We start from the raw sequence: 17,796 nt of genomic DNA, 5'->3' as shown, positions 1-17,796 counted from the left end.
GCCTGTACATGACTTGTAAGTTGATTTGATTTATCCACAAGGGCCTGTATATTTGACTTGTAATCACTGTTTCTCCTTTGACAAAATACAGTTGGCATGAGGTAAAGATGCTTTAGCAACAGAATGAGAATTAAAGTGACTTCACTTGTAACTATGTTAAAATTAAACAGCTTTAAAAGAGTTGTATGAAAAGGATGCTTACTCTAATTTGTTTTATTTTAGCATTGCCTCATAAATATTTTATTGAAGAATGCTACAGAGGAGCCAAGTGAAGCTGCAAGGTAAAATACTGAGTAAAAGAAATGGGAAAATCACAGAATTGGTTAGGTTGGAAAATACCTTTAACATTATCAAGTCCAGCCATTTATGGCTTGGAAAAGTCTTTCTTGCTACTTACTTTCTGCTGTTGCCTTGTGGTTTGGTGCTGTGAAGTTGAGCCTTACTCTGCACCATGAAGGTGCTGGCCTGTTATGTTGGAGGGAAAAGAGATCTCACCTTTGTGCATTTTTTTTCCCCCTAAATGCTCCTCTAAAACTTCTGACAAGCTCCCTTTTTCTTTTAACACAGATGTATAGCCATCTGTGGCCTCGGAGTGTGGATATGTGAGGAGCTCACACAGTGCACAAACCACCCCCATGTGAAGAAAGCCATCAATGTCATAGGTGTGACACTGAAGGTATTGCTGTGGCAGTCTCTAATCAATGTGCATTGGGGAAAAAAGGGCATTTTCACTTTTCAAGTAGTCACTAATGATCTGCTGCTGTAGTATCCTATGCAAACATGCAGAATATTTGCAAAAATAGCCTGTGTGCCTGTAGACTCTTTCCCCAGCAAACTGAGCTAAGATCGCATAGACAGTGTCAAACCTGCTGGTTCCTAATGCTGACAATGTGATTTCACAACACTAACATTTCTTGTTGTTTACAAATATGCAATATAATTTAAAGTGTAGAAAAACTGAATGCATTGTATTGTCTGGATATTTTATTTGGCTTTCAATCACCTTTTTTCTTCCAGTTTTCCAACAAGCTGGTAGCTCAGGTAGCCTGTGATGTTCTTCAGCTGCTGGTGTCTTACTGGCAGAAGCTTCAGGAGTACGAACCCTCCCTGTGCCGGAAAATTACTGAAGTATGTCAGATTCTTTAAAGTTTTTGTATGGAAAGCATGTACAAAGTTGTCTTAATCCCTTCCTTGGCCTGCTGTGATTTTGTTAGCTCCTCCTTTTTTTAATTGTTAGAGATGTACTTGCTACAGTCCGAGGATCAGTGTAGGTCCCTGTTTTGTAGAGACTTGTTTGCAAAATGCTTAGTAAAACGTTTTCTTCCACTTGGACATGGATTGGTATGGACGGTTGGATGCTCCTAGGAGAACTTAACCCATTCCATGCCCTGTGAGATGAAGGCCTGTCTCTATAGTGGAAGAAGTTGAATGCCTTTCTGATACTCTGTTTGTTTGGGTGTAGATTCTTGTGGCCACCATTGCATTTCTCCTGCCAAGTGCCGAATACTCCTCCGTGGAAGCGGATAAGAAGGTGCGTCGCTGAGTTGAATTTTAAACTTGCCTACTTATACCTTTAAGTCTGGGTCAACGTAATAGAATGTACCTAAATACTGTGTTCCATGTTCTTGTTCAGTTTATAGTTTCACTGCTGCTTTGCTTGCTGGACTGGTGCATGGCACTGCCCATGAAAATGCTGCTGGAGCCCGTGTCTGCTGGTGCTGTGGAGGATCAACATGCATCCAGAGCTCCTTTGCTGGATTATATTTACAGAGTGAGTATGGGGAAGGAAGATGATTTACTGTGCCTGGTTGTTTAAAGATGCCTTTCAGACACCCTGAGGTCACAGAAGCAGCTTTGTCAAGCTCTAGAAAATCACATCATACAGGTGAGAAGTTATAAATGCAAAATGTTAAGATTAGAGATATAGAACAGACAGGGGATGGTGAAGAGAAAGGTAAAATGCTTAAAACAATGAGCCAGGGAAAATAATCTTTGCAGAAATACTTGGATTGTTTGGAGTAGGCTGTTACAATACAAAACAAGACCTGAAGTGAGCTGTTAAAGTAGAGAATCAGTGCAGATGGAGACTGTTAACTTAGAAATGCTGTATTTGGACACAGATGGATTTTTACAGTGTGTCCTAGCTTTCCCAGTGTCAGAACTGGGGGGCCCTGCTCGCTGGGTAGGTGGGGTACTGTCCTGGGTTTGTCACTGGCTCAGTGTCTCCACAGGTCCTGCACTGCTGCGTCAATGGCTCCAGCACCTACACGCAGCAAAGCCACTATGTGCTGAGCCTGGCCGACCTCTCCTCGTGTGACTACGACCCCTTTCTGCCACTGGGGACCGTCAGAAGCTCGGAGCCAGCCCAGTGCCCCTCCTCCACCGATTTGGGCAACCTACTCACCGTCGCTGAAGGTAAGGGAGTTTCCAGAGCATGGGCTGGGCCAGCATGTGTGTGCAGCAGCTGGGAAATAGTGTTCCAGGTTACATCTCTGCCTTGAAAACGTGCTTCTTCTCACTGCATGTAGCAACTATGCCTTGGAAATTGGGCAGAGCTCTTTCTGGATGAATTCCAGTTGCCTCTGTGACAGGATGTTTGAGTTTGTTGCCAACGCTGCTCCTTAAAACAAATTTACATTTAGAAGATGTAAATACCAGGGAAACAGAAACACTGTAAACTAAAGAAAAAATATTTTCAACTGAATATGAAAAACCCCTAGAAATTAGGAGGTTTCTGCCTATAATACAATATAATATAAGAGGCACAATGTTCTGATAGGAGATGTGGAAGCACAGTGTAGCTCAGAGCAGAGTTGCTTTATGAAATAACTGATGTGTGTGCCTGTGCTGAGGGGAACATCTGAGCATCCAGGAAGTCTCTCCCTGCCTCATACAATAGACTTCCCCACCTGCCAGGGATGGAGGAGCATTGCTTCGCAGTGACTTCTCTGGTTTACCTTGGCTTTTGTGCTGTGTCACCCTCCTGCTCTGATGACTGTGGGGATGTGGTGAAATAAAATTGCAGGAGAGGTAGGATTTCTTGGGGAACTGTTGGAAATAGTTCCTTGAACAGGACAGATCAGGAGGTCAAATAAGGCAAGCTGCTGCAGTGTGACAGAGATCTGCAGGTGCTCCTTCTGTATTACCTCTTGCTGCTCTTACTGATCTACTGTGTTTTCATTGATCATTTTAGAGAAGAGAAGGAGGAATTTGGAACTGATCCCTCTAACGGCACGGATGGTTATGACCCATCTGGTGAATCACCTGAGCCACTACCCCCTCAGCGGAGGCCCTGCCATCCTCCACAGTCTCCTTAGTGAGAACCACGACAACTCCTACGTGGAGTCCTCCGAGCTGTCCTCGGAAGTGTTCCGGAGCCCCAACCTGCAGCTGTTCGTGTTTAACGACAGCACTCTCATATCTTACCTCCAAATCCCTGCGGAGAGGAAGGCAGGTGCTGAGCCAGCAGCAGCCCCCTCGGACGTGCGGGTGATTGTCAGGGATATCTCAGGGAAGTACTCTTGGGATGGCCGGATACTGTACGGGCCTCTGGAAGGCTGCCTTCCGCAGCATAGCACAGCCAGTGCCTTTGTCATCTCCAGCGACCCGGAGCAGCACTTCCTGTCCCAGAATGACATTTCTCAGGTGGAGGAAGGAGAAGATGCTCTCGACCAGCTGCTGGAGAGGATTGGGAACACCAGCCCTGAGTGCCTTCTGCACCCCCAGCGCAAGCTGAATGAGCCGTCGCCCCCGCCCTGCGGGATGAGTCCCGAGCAGGAGCGAGCCATCACCGAGGCTCTGATGAGGCAGAGTGCCCAAGAGAGAGAGTACATTCTGAAATGCAGCTCAGACTGCAGCATGAAGGTGGCCCGCCAGGAGCCACCACGTCCTGCTGAACCTCAAGCCTCCTTTTATTTCTGTCGGCTGCTGCTGAACGACTTGGGAATGAACTCCTGGGATAGAAGGTAGGAAGAGGGGATCCAGAACATTCTTAGGGTACTCTTCTCACTTTTTACCCCTAAACTTTTTACCCTACACACTTAAGAAAGCAAGGAGTATATAGCTGGGGGTTAGAGCAGAGTCTTCAACATCAGTAATTATTTGAAATAGACATCGATAGATTGTCTATAACAGTAATTTTAAGAAATCATACCATATTAATTCTCTTAGGTATTTGGATGACAAAATACTGTCTGCACTGTGTTGCCTTCAGACCTTTTTTAATCTGTTTTTAGAAAAAGCTTTCATCTGATTAAGAAAAATTCAAAATTGCTGCGAGAACTGAAAAATCTGGATTCCCGCCAATGGTAGGTGACACGTACTGAACACACCATTGATAAGGTTTGTGTTTCCCTAGGAAGAATGGGCCCAAGAACCAAAGCTGCATTCCCATTGAATCCAGATATTGGTATAGAAATTGGCCTGTTTGTTTCTCTAGAGTTCTGTAGCCTGAATGGAGAAGCTGCCTGCACTGGCACATTCCCTGTGTACAGAGAATTCCAAATCAGTGGCAGATAATAAGACAGATTTTTTCAAGTTTGCTTTAGCAGAGAGGGGAGGGGACCAAATTGTTTGTGACCTGGGTTCAGCTGACACAAAAAAATACTTTCTACAGGATGATCCCTGTGTCAGGTGCCAGTGCTTTGAGAGGTGATCTACCCAGAACTACTCCCCAGCCAGGAAGTGGCAGAATGGAGTTCGGAATGTTATGTTTTATTTTTCATTACTTGACCTAGAGCTGCTTGAAAAACATCTGCAGCATTGCAGAGTTCTGAATTTCTCCTATCCCAACAATTTCCATATCAAATGCACTTTTCTTGTTTTCAAAGAAGCCAACTGTCCCTGTCAGTGTTGTAAAACTCAGCCCAGAGTCTGAAAGTCAATAATGTTTCTTCTGCCTTGTATGTCATCACCCTGTAATTAAAATTCTGTAGGTCAAATTATGCTGCTATTAACACCTGTGCGACCTTGCTGTCTGTGCAATGCTGCACAGATCTGAGTCATTAACCCAGTAATTGGAATTTGGTCGCCCGTTCTGTGGCTGATGCACAGAAGGACCAGGCTTGACTCTGCTGGTGGAACTGAGGTGTCTCTGCAGTGAGGTTTTGGTGGCAAAAAATGGGGCAAAATCTCAAAGTGCATGATGTATTTGTGTGCATGAAAGAAATGGACATATGGAGCTAAATGTGGGCACCTGCTCATATTTTTGGAGCGCAGGGGGATCTGGAAAAGAATTTTGAGCTGAAATTTTAGCTTTGATTTCTTTTTCTATCCCATGGCAGCCGTGAGACTCACAAGATCGCCGTGTTCTACATAGCCGAGGGACAGGAGGACAAGTGTTCCATCCTGGCCAATGCAAGGGGAAGCCAGGCTTATGAAGATTTTGTTGCTGGACTGGGCTGGGAGGTAACAGCCATAAATTGTCAAGCTAACACGATGCTAGTGGTTCTGCATAGTTTTTAATTCACCAAATAAAAAAAGGATTTGCTACTGATGCTTAGCTGCTTTTAGCTCTTGCCATGGTCAGAGCACACACTTGGCACAGGAGTTCTTCATGAGGGGTGTGGGTATAATTTGCTTTGTCAAAATGGTGTGTCATAATCTAAATGCCGTGAACATTTTTGGATTTGGGAAATACAGAGTAGCTGCATGTCACATTTAAGGATTGAAGTGCCACAGGGAGATAGAGCACCCTCAGGCTGGTGCTGTTGGGAAAACAAACAAGCCTTTAGACTCAGGCTTGACTTCAGAGAGATGTTTCTTCTGATTAAACTTCTGGAATAAATTCTTCTAAGGTTCTTCTTTCTGTAAAAGTCTTTAATTTCTGCTGCAGTTTTTTTGGTTCTTTTTCTCTCTGCCTATTGTGATGCTTCTGGCAGTGGGAGCTCTGAGCCCCACAGAGCCCTTAGAGCAGCAGTGTGTGGCAGAATGCTGTTGTTTCGTTGCTGCTGTTTGCTGGAGGAAGGTAAAATTGCTGGATAAATAATGTCTCAGGACCTAGTTAAGACATTTACTTTCAGTAAACGTCAAATACAGGCACGGGAAAGACAAATTAATTGGAAAGATTACAAAACTGTAGGGGAAGACTTCTTTTTCTCTGGGATGGCTTCAGAATCCTAGAGTGATGATTTTACCAATCTCGATACATAAATAAATAGTGACCATTCATCAGTCTTTTCAAATTGCTGCTATTTATTTGTGCCTTTGGCTCCCTCAGGTTGACCTCTCCACGCACGGCGGGTTCATGGGTGGCCTGCAGCGCAACGGCAGCACGGGGCAAACTGCACCCTACTACGCTACCTCCACCGTGGAGATCATCTACCACGTGTCCACTAGGATGCCCTCGGACTCAGATGACTCACTGACCAAGAAGGTAAAGCATTTGCAGTGTATTTCACACCATTGCAATCATGCAGTGCTTCAATGAAAACTTGAACTGAAAGCAGCTTGTGCTGACTGGCCCTGGCAGGCTGTCCCTGCTGTGCCACGTGGTGCTCTGCAGCTGGGTTAGCTGAATTAAATGGCATCTAAATTCTGGGTTCTGAAACACAATTAACATTTCCATGGTAGCCTCAAATGCCACCATGAGTAATAATATTAGCAATAATTTCATTTGTATGTTGTCTGCCTGCCAAAACTGCTGTAGGTTGCTAGAACAAAACAACCAAATGCAGCATCATAAAACCTTCCAGATGATTCATCCCATGTGGAACAGAAAGGGAGGTGACAGGCTCAGGAACCCAAGCAGCCAGCTGAGAGTTTAAGCCAGTAGCCAGTTAGGCGTAATTCTGACAAGCAGCTTCTGCTTCAAAGACAGCCAGAACCCAGCATGCATCAATAATGCTGCTGCAGCCATCCAGTCCACCATGGGATACTGCTATGCTCTGAAAATTGGTCACTGGGAGACTGTATTTGGTGTCCAGTTGGTTTCAGAATGACATGTGCTTTTTCTTGGAATATAAAGGTGGAATTTATGATTATCGGTTCTGAAAAATTGCCCAGCATTTCATACAAAAGTCAGATCTTATAATTTTTTATTGTGATATCTGTCATTAAAAAAAAAAGTCAGCAAAATGACATGTTCCTGTATGCAGTTTGTTCTCTTCATGGACACATGGCTATGGGGAAAAGTACTCTGACTGCTTCAGGATGGAGCAGTACGGCAGTGATGGGTAGGAAAGGGCTGTAGAGTCTCTGTGACCTTACCAGGCTAGGACTGTGTGTATTTTTATTGTTCCTGACCAGTATTTGTCCAGCTGCTAGATCAAAACTCCAGTGATGAATGATTTACAGTCTCCCTAGGCAACATATTTCTATGCTCCACTACTTGTACCATGAAAAAAAAAAATTTTTTGTAGTGTCTACTTTGCTTCAATTTAAGCCCATTGATTTTTTACTCCGTTCCACATGGATATGGAAGGCAGATTATTTTGCAGTAGACTTACACATGTCTGAGAACTGCTCCTATATCTTTCCCAGACTTATTTTTCCTGCACAAATTGTGGCCATTTTTTGAGTCTGACGTTCCCTTGTAAGTCCTAGCTCCTGCATTTTGTGGAAGCCTAGCAAAGACACTGGTCTGGCTGTTGAGTAATTCATCACCTGGGAGAGGAGAGCACAGTGTGACAGAGCTACCAAGAGGGGAAAATGGGGTTAAACTGCATGCAGCCTGCTTATCCTCCTAATTCACAGCCACAGACACTGAGGGTGTAGTTATTCTATTTGAGTACCCTATGTTTGCTCTAAGAGAATTCCTTCTCTGTGAAAAATAGAAACCAAAAGCATTTAGTAGTTGTTAGTCTCCAAGTTTTGTAGTGCCAGGAAACCAGGCCAGGTCCAGGACATGCTGTCTACAGAACATACTGCAAAGGAATTACTCTGGGAAGTTTTGAAAAAACCTGAGATCTGCTGTAGGGATGGAGCCCTGCAGGGATCCAACTTGGTATTCCAGTAAAGGACAAAGCTCTGAGCAAGCTCATGGACCTGAGGAAGCTGCAAGCAGTGGCTCAGACCAGATGACTTCCAGAGGGCTTTTTAATGTGTACTCATCCATCGTTCCACACGCAGCAGTTTCATTCAGTTTGTCACAGCTCTGTTGTGACCAAATGTGCAATTCTGTGCAGATTAGCATAGATTGTCAACAGATTTTACAGAACTAAAATTATCAGTAGAGAAAAGGTGCATTTCAGAAGCACTGCATTTTCTGGAAGGTGGACAATTCTCTGGGCTTAAGTCCTTACCTCAGATTATTAGGTCAGAATGTCCAGGTTAAAAAGATTATTTTATATTTATTACTTCTTGTCATTAATGCTTTTTTTTCATGGGAATGTGGAAGAGAAAGATTCCTGCTCCCACAACAGAACGGTGTCTGGTCATACAGGACAGGGAGTACTGGGAGGAGAAAACTTAATCAGGATGCAGTGGAGGCCACAACTTTTTCTCTTGCCCTCTCTCTGGGACCTAAGGTCCCCCTTATCTCTGAAATCTTTGTAATTGCCATGGTTTCTTCTCTGCTTATTTTGCCTCAGACCGAGAAAGGCCTCATCCCTGTCAGCATGCACCGAGCTGAACAGAAGGACTGACCACCTGCTGGCCTGGGGAGCTGTAGCAAGGCTATAAATTCTGGGGGCTGGGGAATTCAGCAGATGCAGTAATTTTACTTAAATATGTTATTGTGGTTCTTTATTTTTACTGAACACAAGGATAAATTAAGTTCTGGTATGAATTCCCAAGAAGTAAGTGCATTTCCACTGGGGATGAGCTTGACCCCTTATTTTTGTGCAGTCATTTACAGTTTGCATTTTTTTTATTTGAGGTATATGCTGATATTATATTACTAATTCAGAAAGAAAGAAAGAAGAAAAAAAACCCAAAAACCTCTTTCCAAATAAGTCTTGGCCCTGACAGAAATCTTTTCTAGGCGAGTAAACAAAATTCAGCTGATCTCTTTTGCTGCTGTAGGGTTCAGCATCATTGGTTCCAAACTTTATCTGCCTGTCTTGTGGCAAGAGTGAAAATCAATCCCAGGAATGGCATCCTACAGTCCCTGTCTTGTTCTGCTCAAATTGTGCTTAACGGTTTAAAGATGTGCTGCCGAATTTCTCAGTGATTTATTCCATCTTCTCCATTGTCAGCAGAACTTTTTCAATTCAGAAATCTGGTTGCAACCCCATACTGAACTCTTGCTCCTTTGCTGCAGAAATTTGTTAGCTGGGGCTAGATTAGATTTTTAGCAGCTAATCTGACTGCTGTAGGGGTTTGCAGAGTGGGGACAGAGCTGTGCTATTGGATTTGTCCAATTCATTTGACTCCAGGACTATAATTGCACTTATGTCTTACAAGGCTTTTATGGCCTCGGGCTGGCGAGCAGCAGAAAAACAAATTGGCAGTGATACAGTGAGAGTGAAAGGGAATGAAAGGCACACATTATCAGTCTCCAGGCAGCCCTGCTCTGGCAGGAAGTTTCTTGGTTAATTTACAAATAAAACTTAGATTTTAGGATGGGCACACAGTCAGCCAGACAATGGGGATGTCAGGCCCCACTGTTACTTAGCAAAAGTAGCAGCCATGCCTCCCCAAAAGCAGGAATTCTTCAGTCAAACAGACGACTCCTCTCTGGAGCCAGCTGGCTGTGTAATGCAATTAGCAGGGAAAGGAGGTCATGCCGGAGGTGTGCACCGTGACCAGTGTCAGCACTGCCTGCTGGCTGTGGGCACCGGAGAGCTCCGGGGCTGGAGCTGCCCGCGTGGGGCTGGGGAACACAGCCCCAGGAGGGACAGTGGCATTGACCCCACGCCACGGGAGCTGGGGCTGTGTCCGAGCACCCCGTTAGCCAAACTGGGGCTAATTCCTGTGCCTGCTGAAAATTCCTGTGCGCCTGGGGAGGAGGACACGCTGCCATTGCCAGAGCTGCCTTCCCTCAGCATTTGCAGAACTATCGTTCCAGACTGTTGTTGGGGTTTGCTTTTAATACCAATCTGATTTCATGTCTGCTTTGGGATTTTTTTAACCTAGCTTTTTTTTTAATTCACACCGCCCCGCCCTTAAACTGGATGGGGAGCACAGCCTAGAGCTCTGGCTCCACACACATCGGCGTGGGGCTTTGGACATTTCAGCACAACTTGCTGAAGTCCTTCAGGGCACTGAGTCTGCCCCACAGCTGCTGTTTTGAATAAACAACACAGGAAAATAGCAGCTGGCTTATTGTCACTGATGAGATTATTATAACGGCTTTTTATCAATGAAGTTATCTTTCAATAACAAGTATTTTTGATTAATGCCTATTTTTTCTTTGCAACATTATACCCTGTAACTGTGGTGCTTAAGGATGTGTGACTTCAGAACAAGGGCAGTAACTCAAGCACTAAAACAAGTCACTGGCACACACTGGGGATCATAGCAGAGTTAGGGATTCATGAGCACAGCAAGTGTTGGTTCAGCTAAGTTCTCTTCTTCATTGAATTTTGTTCTCAAGGGTGCGATATCAGTACAAAGTATTTGATTATTATCAGAGCAATTCCTTGGGATTTCAAAAAGGGTCCCTCAAGCAGTATTTAGACATAATTTGATGACTGTTTTTATACCAGTATGTGCTATTTCTCACCCCGAAAACCACAGGAGGCAAGGCACTACAGAGCCTTTTCTTCAAAAGAGCTGGGTTGGGTTTGAGAATTGTCCTCTGCAACTGGGCAATGGCACTGCCTTATGGAATTCTGTGTCCACATTTATTTGCTGGGCTTCCTGCAGCAGAGGTTGTTGGGTGCCACCATTGTGAGCTCTCTGTGCTGGGAAACTGGGATGGGTTGGGCTCAGCCTGGCAAATGTGGGCACTTACAAATCCCTGGCAGGGGCTCCCTGAGCTCAGCTGGGCTGAGCTGGGCCTTTCCTGGAGCAGGACAGCCTAGCCAGGCACCCTTAGCATCTGGGACCTGCTGTGCACTAAGTCTACTTGCCAGATGGATTTTAGGGGGTTTTAAGACTAAACTTGACATCTTGCTTCTAATCACTTTGGAGGTGACCTGGCTGCACGTGGTCACAGAGAGTGAAATCACGATTTTGTCCTGATTTTTGTCCTACATGTAAATTCCTGCTTCCTTTGGTATGTGTCAGTCTGTGGTATTACCAACATGAATATTTTCTTGTGTGCTGCTTTGTTTTTAGTGAGATACTGCACAGATATCAAGGCAACTACAAGCGCAGCAATTTCTACTTGTTTTGTGCGTATAAGAAGCTCTAGTGATAGTATTGTTTATGTTTCCATGTTTTTTCAAGACAGAAATGGTTCATGTTTTCTTCAAACAGAGCTAAAATTACCTTTTATTCATGGGTGTAAATAAACCACAATTATTATCTTCTATTTAATTTAAAATAAATTGAAAATCTCAGTCCCTCTGTGAACTGAGTTTTACTTCATTCTGCTGGAATATGAACTGTAAGCCACGTTCACAGTTGTAACTTTTTTTGACTTTTCATGTATTGTTTTTGGCATGTTTCTCTCGCGATTGAGGGGTCCAGTTTGCCACCAATATGTAGGAGTGAAAGTTTTTCCTTCTAAAGGTGCTGCCTTATTCTGAATAGGGAAGTTTCATCAACACAGTGTGGGCTGATCCAAAGTGTGTTGGGGTTAGTTGTTATTTACCAGTGAAAATCACCACCTTATTTTCCTTTTTTTCTCTCCCCCCACACAGAGTGAAATAGCAGAGCTTCGTTTTGGCTGCTTTGTTCCATCTATTGTGCACATTGTTCCAGGGGTAGCACCAAATTGGAGGGTGGGGGGTTTCTTTTATGCTTTAAGTGGGACTTAAATTCTCTTTATGCTTTGAGCTGGCGTTCTGCATGTGGATTACATTTTAACTTTAAAGCTTACAGTTGAAACCATTGTGCAAGGCTTGTACGTGATTGCCAAATAGTTTTTGCCATCTGTTAGATCACCTCTAGCTCCTCCAGCAGCAGAACAAACACACTCACAGGCTCTCAGATGCTTTCTGTGTATGCCATGTTTAAATTTTATCTACATTTTATGCAACTGTGCTTTAAATTAAAAGGTGTAATTCCCACAGTATTTCCCATTCTTCTCTACTTCACATTGCCCAGCTATTTTGCTGACGTTTTCACGTTTCAAGCGTGAGCCCCCTCCAGACACAGTCAGCAAGGAGATGTTTGTGGATAATAAATTCAGTTATAGTGGTTCATGACAGGCAGTTTCTTGACATTCTGAGTCAAGGTATTTCATATTTCTGTGGCAGCTCCTTTATTTTAGCTGGAATATGATGCTCTGTTGGTTAATGCTTTGTTGTAGTAATTCAGTTTTCCATCTTAAATCGCTGTAGGTAATGTACATTTACATATAATGCTAATGGCTAGTTTGATAATGACTTAATTAAGCCATCAGATAACAATGAGTTCTAAATGAAGCAAATTATTGAGCTGATGCTTTCATGAGCAACTGTAGAAAAATAATATTTTAACTTTTTCTGTAATGAAATATTCGTACTATCGAGCATTGTAATTCAATTTATGAGCCATGACCTCTCCTAAAGCGTGGTTATCACTTGGATTAATAAAGACCCAATTTGCTGTTGCAGCTCCGTCACTTGGGAAATGACGAGGTTCACATCGTGTGGTCTGAGCACACCCGTAACTACCGCAGGGGCATCATCCCCACCGATTTCGGGGACGTCCTCATTGTCATCTACCCCATGAAGAATCACATGTTCTTCATAGAGATCATGAAGAAGCCCGAGGTATGTTTTGGGTGCTTTGCTGGGTCTGTTGTGCAAAGGAGCAGCAGTTCTGTTGCTTAAATAAAGCTCAGTGATTTTGAGTTTGGGTTGGTTTTTTTCCCAGCAAGTATAAAATCAGTCTGTCCATCTCAGGTGAAGGATAAGCTGAGCAATCAGCTTACTTTAAAACTAGAATTACTAATGGTGGTCAGAGTGACTTCTCATTCATTTTATAGCCATACTTAGCACTTAGAGAAATACTTCAGAATTCTCAGGCCACAGAAGTTACTGGGCAAAGAACAGTAATTAAACCATTTTGAATTTCCTCTGAAGCAATGAAAGCAGACCACTCAGGATTTCAGTTCCTCATGCGGTGTTGGATCACCCCCTGTGCTGGGTCACTGCTGTGCACACAGTACCGTGCAGAGCCTCACACTTCTGTGGGACTGTCACTGTCACCTGATGTGGTGGGGTGATGTAGGCATTGGACATCCTGTCATCAAACAAACTGTGGGAAGTTCACAGTTGAGACATTTTTTGGGAAAAAATGCATTTTTTTGCAAAATGTCAGAGGTGTGTGTATGTACATCTGTGCATTCGTATGAGAAAGCCACTTCAGTAAATGCTTGTCTGGTACATCATGGGTTCAAAAATATGTAAAAAATATACTTTGTGAACATAATCAGTGTGATAAACGTTTGCCTTATATGAGGGACAATATTTGTCCAAAGGAATAACCGGCTGTGGTAAATGCCTCTATCATATCCCGTATTTACCAGCTGTAGACAGTATTTTTTGAGTTGTGAATGATGGAGCTGTTAAATATTGACAACCAGTGGTTTGTCAGTAGACATTTCAAACTTGAAAATTTTCTAATAATGGGTTGGGGTTTTTTTTTTTGTTTTTTTACTTTTGTTGTTGAGCTCTGCAGTTTACTTTTTGAGCATTTTAGCTTCTAATGTTCCATCAGGGAAATGAGAATTTAGCATTAGGAACATGCTTGAGACTTCTCTGGAGCAATAGAGAAAAGCTGTGTCATATTACATATTAGTCAAAACCACCCAACGGGCAGCCAGAATAAGAGCTAACTGGAAATTTAGTGTTATCCCTACATTTAAAGTACAAACCATTACAATGTAATAAAATTAATCCAGACATTTCCAGGGCAAGTGTGGCTGACCTTTTGTTCACCAGCTACTGACCTCAGGGTGAATGAAAGAGGCTTGCAGAGAGAAATGTCTGTTGTTTGGCTTCAGTCCCTGGTATTTAAATTGCATTCCCTAATCGAATGAAAAGGCTGTCCTCTCTATCAGGTTACAGAATCCATGGCAACATTTGGCCTTTTATATCCATAATGTTAGCCTTTTTGTTTGCAGCCAAGTAGAGACACCTGGAGCAATGTTAACATTAACCGCTTTAGCATTAATAGCTTCATTATAGAAGAATTTCTGATCAGATAGCTGTTACTTTTGTTATGTTGCTTCAGCTTGTATTGTTTTCATTTTTGATCTCCCTGCTTGGCAACTGGGCAATGATTTGCAAATTTTTTTTGTCTTGATTAATTAAGCAATATAATTATCAGGAGCCGTGCTGCAGTCTTTGCCCGACAAAGCTTCGGAGGGAAGACAATAGTAAGTCTGTTAGTGTGAATGCATTCCACGCGTCACAGATGCACGAGGATATTGGGAACAATGAGAGGAAAAGCTGCCTGTGAGAGGGGACAAAGCATGCCAGGCAGGCTCCGCACTGCACATACCGCCAGGGACATGCTGCGGGTTCCCTGGGACACAGATGCCTCGTTAGATTGCAGCTCGTCATCAGAGATTAATTCTCAGCCATTTGGTACAATAATTTACCCATTCCCCACTCTTTTAACTAGTGGTGCTTGCTGTAGAGGGGAAGTCTTTGTGCTCAGAAGGTTTATTTAACCTTGCTTACTTTTACTGTGGGCAACAGAAATAATGATTTTTCTGTTGGAAACTGGAACGAAGCAGGTGTTTGCAGTGGGCTGAATATTAATTTTTGCTTCGTGGATAACTTGCAGTGACATTTGGAGTACTCACAGAAGGGGATCTTTCCCTCTATTTTTTTTTTTAATTGATTCCTGTCAAAGCAGACTGTTTGTTTTTTGAAGCCATCAAAGCCTTGTTTTCCCGGGCTGGATGTTCAGTGCCGGGTTTAGAGCGGAGCCAAGTGGGGAGTGCGCCCTGCGTGTTCCCCTGGCCTCCCCCCCGGACCCTCGTTAGGGCAGAGCCCCTGTGCAGATGGAAGCTGACAAGATGCAGCTCCATTGACTTTAATGACCCTCGGCGAGGCCGCTGGATCTGCTCGGGAATGAATAATTCGGAGCTTTGTGTCCGCGCGGTCCGGCTGTGCGGCGCTCGGATCGTGGCGGGCTCCGGAGCCCTCGGCTCCACTGCTGCTCTCCGTGTGTAGGATACACACACCTCGTCCATGGTTTACACCTGTAAACTCTGTAGTGCAGTCATAAGAAAGTCTGCCCCGCTCTCCAACTCCAGGTGGGTTTGAAACAGTGACTGCAAGTCCTGTAAGCAAAACCTACTTGTCCAAAAAGCCGGGCAGGGAATTTCCCTGCCCCTGTAGCATCTGCTAATCTGACTTTACATAGCCAGTATGTGGTATAATTTTAATACTAGTATGTACTTAACCTTCTTATTTGTATTTCTACATTCTTTTCTCCCTCACTCAATGCTTCTAGACAGAGCATGGGATAAAAATTTCACTTAAACATGATACTGCCTAAAGAAGAAAAGCTTGATGCTCTGTAAAATTATCATTTTGGTGGCATAGATTTTCCTCTGCCTCCTTTCCTTCCAACTGCCTGGACAGTAATGCCATAAGTAAATGTAAAAAATTAAAAAGAAGGCAAAACCACTATAGAAACATTTTATACTTTTCTGGTTTTTGGGGCATGGGTAATTATTTTAAGTAAAGGAATGACGGAATAAGTGTGTGCAGAGACAGCTGTCATTTGCAGATGTTACATTAAACCCAAATTTCTTCTGTAATTCATTGCCACTTCTAATTAGAGGAATTCCCTAGATGCAGGGGATTTATATTATTCCCTTTGTCCATTTATTGAATGACTGTCACAGTCACCCACAAGCAGTTGGAGAAGAATAATAGAGGGTATTTATTTATGTGATAAGCCTCTGTACAGATGGAAAAAATCCATAGCTTAAATATTGATAATTGCTGCTGGCTTCTGTCTATGGCTTTAGTTGGGGGTTTGGGGTTTTTTTCATTTTCAGTTTGGAAGGGAAATGAGTTTCAGTACTTGTAAATACTAAAAGTTACTATGTATTTAAGCTATATAATAAATACTAATTTATTAATATATAGTATTATATCTAATACTATGTATTAAATTAAATAAAATTTTCTGGGTTTGACAGACTCAGGTCTGTTTTGTGCCTGCAATTCTGGACATGGCTTTACTTTTAGAGAGGATCTCTTGTACGTAGTGTGGCCTTTATCAGCAGAGCCTTAGGTCACCAGAGGACATCATAGAGGGGTTTCCTCTGGAGGTAGCCCTGAAGGAGCAGCGTTTGGGCACCTTGACCTGCTGGGCTGGGCCTGTTTGTGCCTGTCCCGACCTTGTGTTCTGCCCCTGAGAGGGGCCCTGCTCTGCCATCTTCTCTGCCTTCCATACACCTCCTTATCTTGGGCCAGTGCAAGTTTTTTTCCTTTCTATGATGTCCATGGAAGGAGTTCATAGACACTTACCTGAAGTAAATACATCTTTGCAAAACCTCCTGCCAGTGTTGGATTCAGTCGGTGAATCAGGATCTCGTGTTGGGATCCCAGATGGAAAACAGCTCTTAATATCCACTGCCAATGGCGTATTGATTGCAAGTTCATAGATGGACTCAGGCCCTACGTGCACCAAGCTCGTGCTTACCCAGCAGAATGTTCTGAGACGTGTGTGTGTCTGTGTAGTGTGCTGAGGGCAGTCATGGGGGATTTAAACACTCACCAGCATGGGGGGATGAATGTCACGCTGCAAGTTTCATATGAGAAACAATGTGGTCATACTGTTTCATGGAAAAATGCTGTACCAGTCTCCTGCAGTGGTTCTGAAGCCTGCTTTTCTATTTTGGGGTGCCCAGGTGCCGTTTTTCGGTCCCCTCTTCGACGGTGCCATCGTGACTGCAAAGCTGCTGCCGAGCCTGATCTGTGCCACGTGCATCAACGCCAGCAGAGCTGTCAAGTCTCTCATCCCACTCTACCAGAGCTTGTATCCTTTCTCCATGGGGCAAGGCTCCCTTTGGTGGGGTTCCCACTTGGAGTGTCCTCCTGCAGAGAGGTAGGCTGGGATCAAAATCCTTTCTCTTTAATTTTATTGGCAAAGGTCAGAGCTTTCTTCGCGTCCAGCTCAATGTTTTCAGTGGTTCACACCCAGCTGCCATCCGCTGTTTTAAAAATGAAATAGTAACATCACAGGAGTCTCACCAGCAGCTTCCATCTCACTACTGGTGGGCCTGGACTTGCCACTGGCATTTTGAACAGTGAGCAGTGGTAATTCCAGGTTTTCTTTCATACTGGTAGAAATTACGGACTGTGTATGTTAGGCTGCTACCCAGAGCTCAGCCATGCTCTTATCCTATTTAAAATAAGACTCCAATTAACTTTACTTGGACTCACTACATTTATAAGACGGATGGGATTTGTCCTCAGATATGGATGTTTCAGGTCCCAAATACCGGTTTGATTCCAGCCACGCCTGTATCTAGTCATTGTCAGAACCTGTTTTCCAACACTGGCTGGAAGGTAACTGGAGGATGTGCTTGTCTGGGACATGAGTTGTGATACTTCTTGGGTGCTACACAGACCCACAATGTTGGCACTGGTTTACACCCATTCTGGGATTTTCTCATAATGCCATCATACATTTTATTGCTTGTTTTGCTAATCACATCACTTTCCTCGGGACAAACACTCACAGCACTTTGCTTTCTCTGTGGAGCTTTTGATTTGAGTATTTTTTTAATCACATGACTTTGAGAAAGAGTTTGTGAAACATTTTGATCTTTGAAAAAACATCGATGAATTC

At 43.6% G+C, this 17,796-nt stretch overlaps 1 protein-coding gene across 6 annotated transcripts in view; it reads left to right on the top strand.

Annotated features, from left to right (window-relative positions):
- The window catches only part of RALGAPA2 (Ral GTPase activating protein catalytic subunit alpha 2), a 94,651-nt gene that overhangs the window by 40,380 nt on the left and 36,475 nt on the right, over nt 1–17,796 (top strand). For 5 of the 6 annotated variants that reach the window (XM_085054076.1, XM_085054077.1, XM_085054075.1 and 2 more), the window contains 12 exons: nt 223–281; nt 568–676; nt 1,018–1,128; nt 1,463–1,531; nt 1,634–1,771; nt 2,232–2,415; nt 3,194–3,965; nt 4,236–4,307; nt 5,283–5,406; nt 6,218–6,373; nt 12,585–12,743; nt 16,853–16,980. In XM_085054076.1, coding sequence (XP_084910202.1) covers nt 223–281; nt 568–676; nt 1,018–1,128; nt 1,463–1,531; nt 1,634–1,771; nt 2,232–2,415; nt 3,194–3,965; nt 4,236–4,307; nt 5,283–5,406; nt 6,218–6,373; nt 12,585–12,743; nt 16,853–16,980 — 2,081 coding nt within the window. Of the gene's footprint in view, nt 1–222; nt 282–567; nt 677–1,017; nt 1,129–1,462; nt 1,532–1,633; nt 1,772–2,231; nt 2,416–3,193; nt 3,966–4,235; nt 4,308–5,282; nt 5,407–6,217; nt 6,374–12,584; nt 12,744–16,852; nt 17,050–17,796 lie in introns of all 6 variants that reach the window. The other variant, XM_085054081.1, reaches the window with a different exon arrangement.

This window comes from Lichenostomus cassidix, chromosome 3, assembly GCF_008360975.1.
Source record: "Lichenostomus cassidix isolate B80296 chromosome 3, HeHo_3.0, whole genome shotgun sequence".
Classification (NCBI taxonomy): Eukaryota; Metazoa; Chordata; class Aves; order Passeriformes; family Meliphagidae; genus Lichenostomus; species Lichenostomus cassidix.
This window is presented reverse-complemented; position numbering and strand designations above follow the sequence as displayed.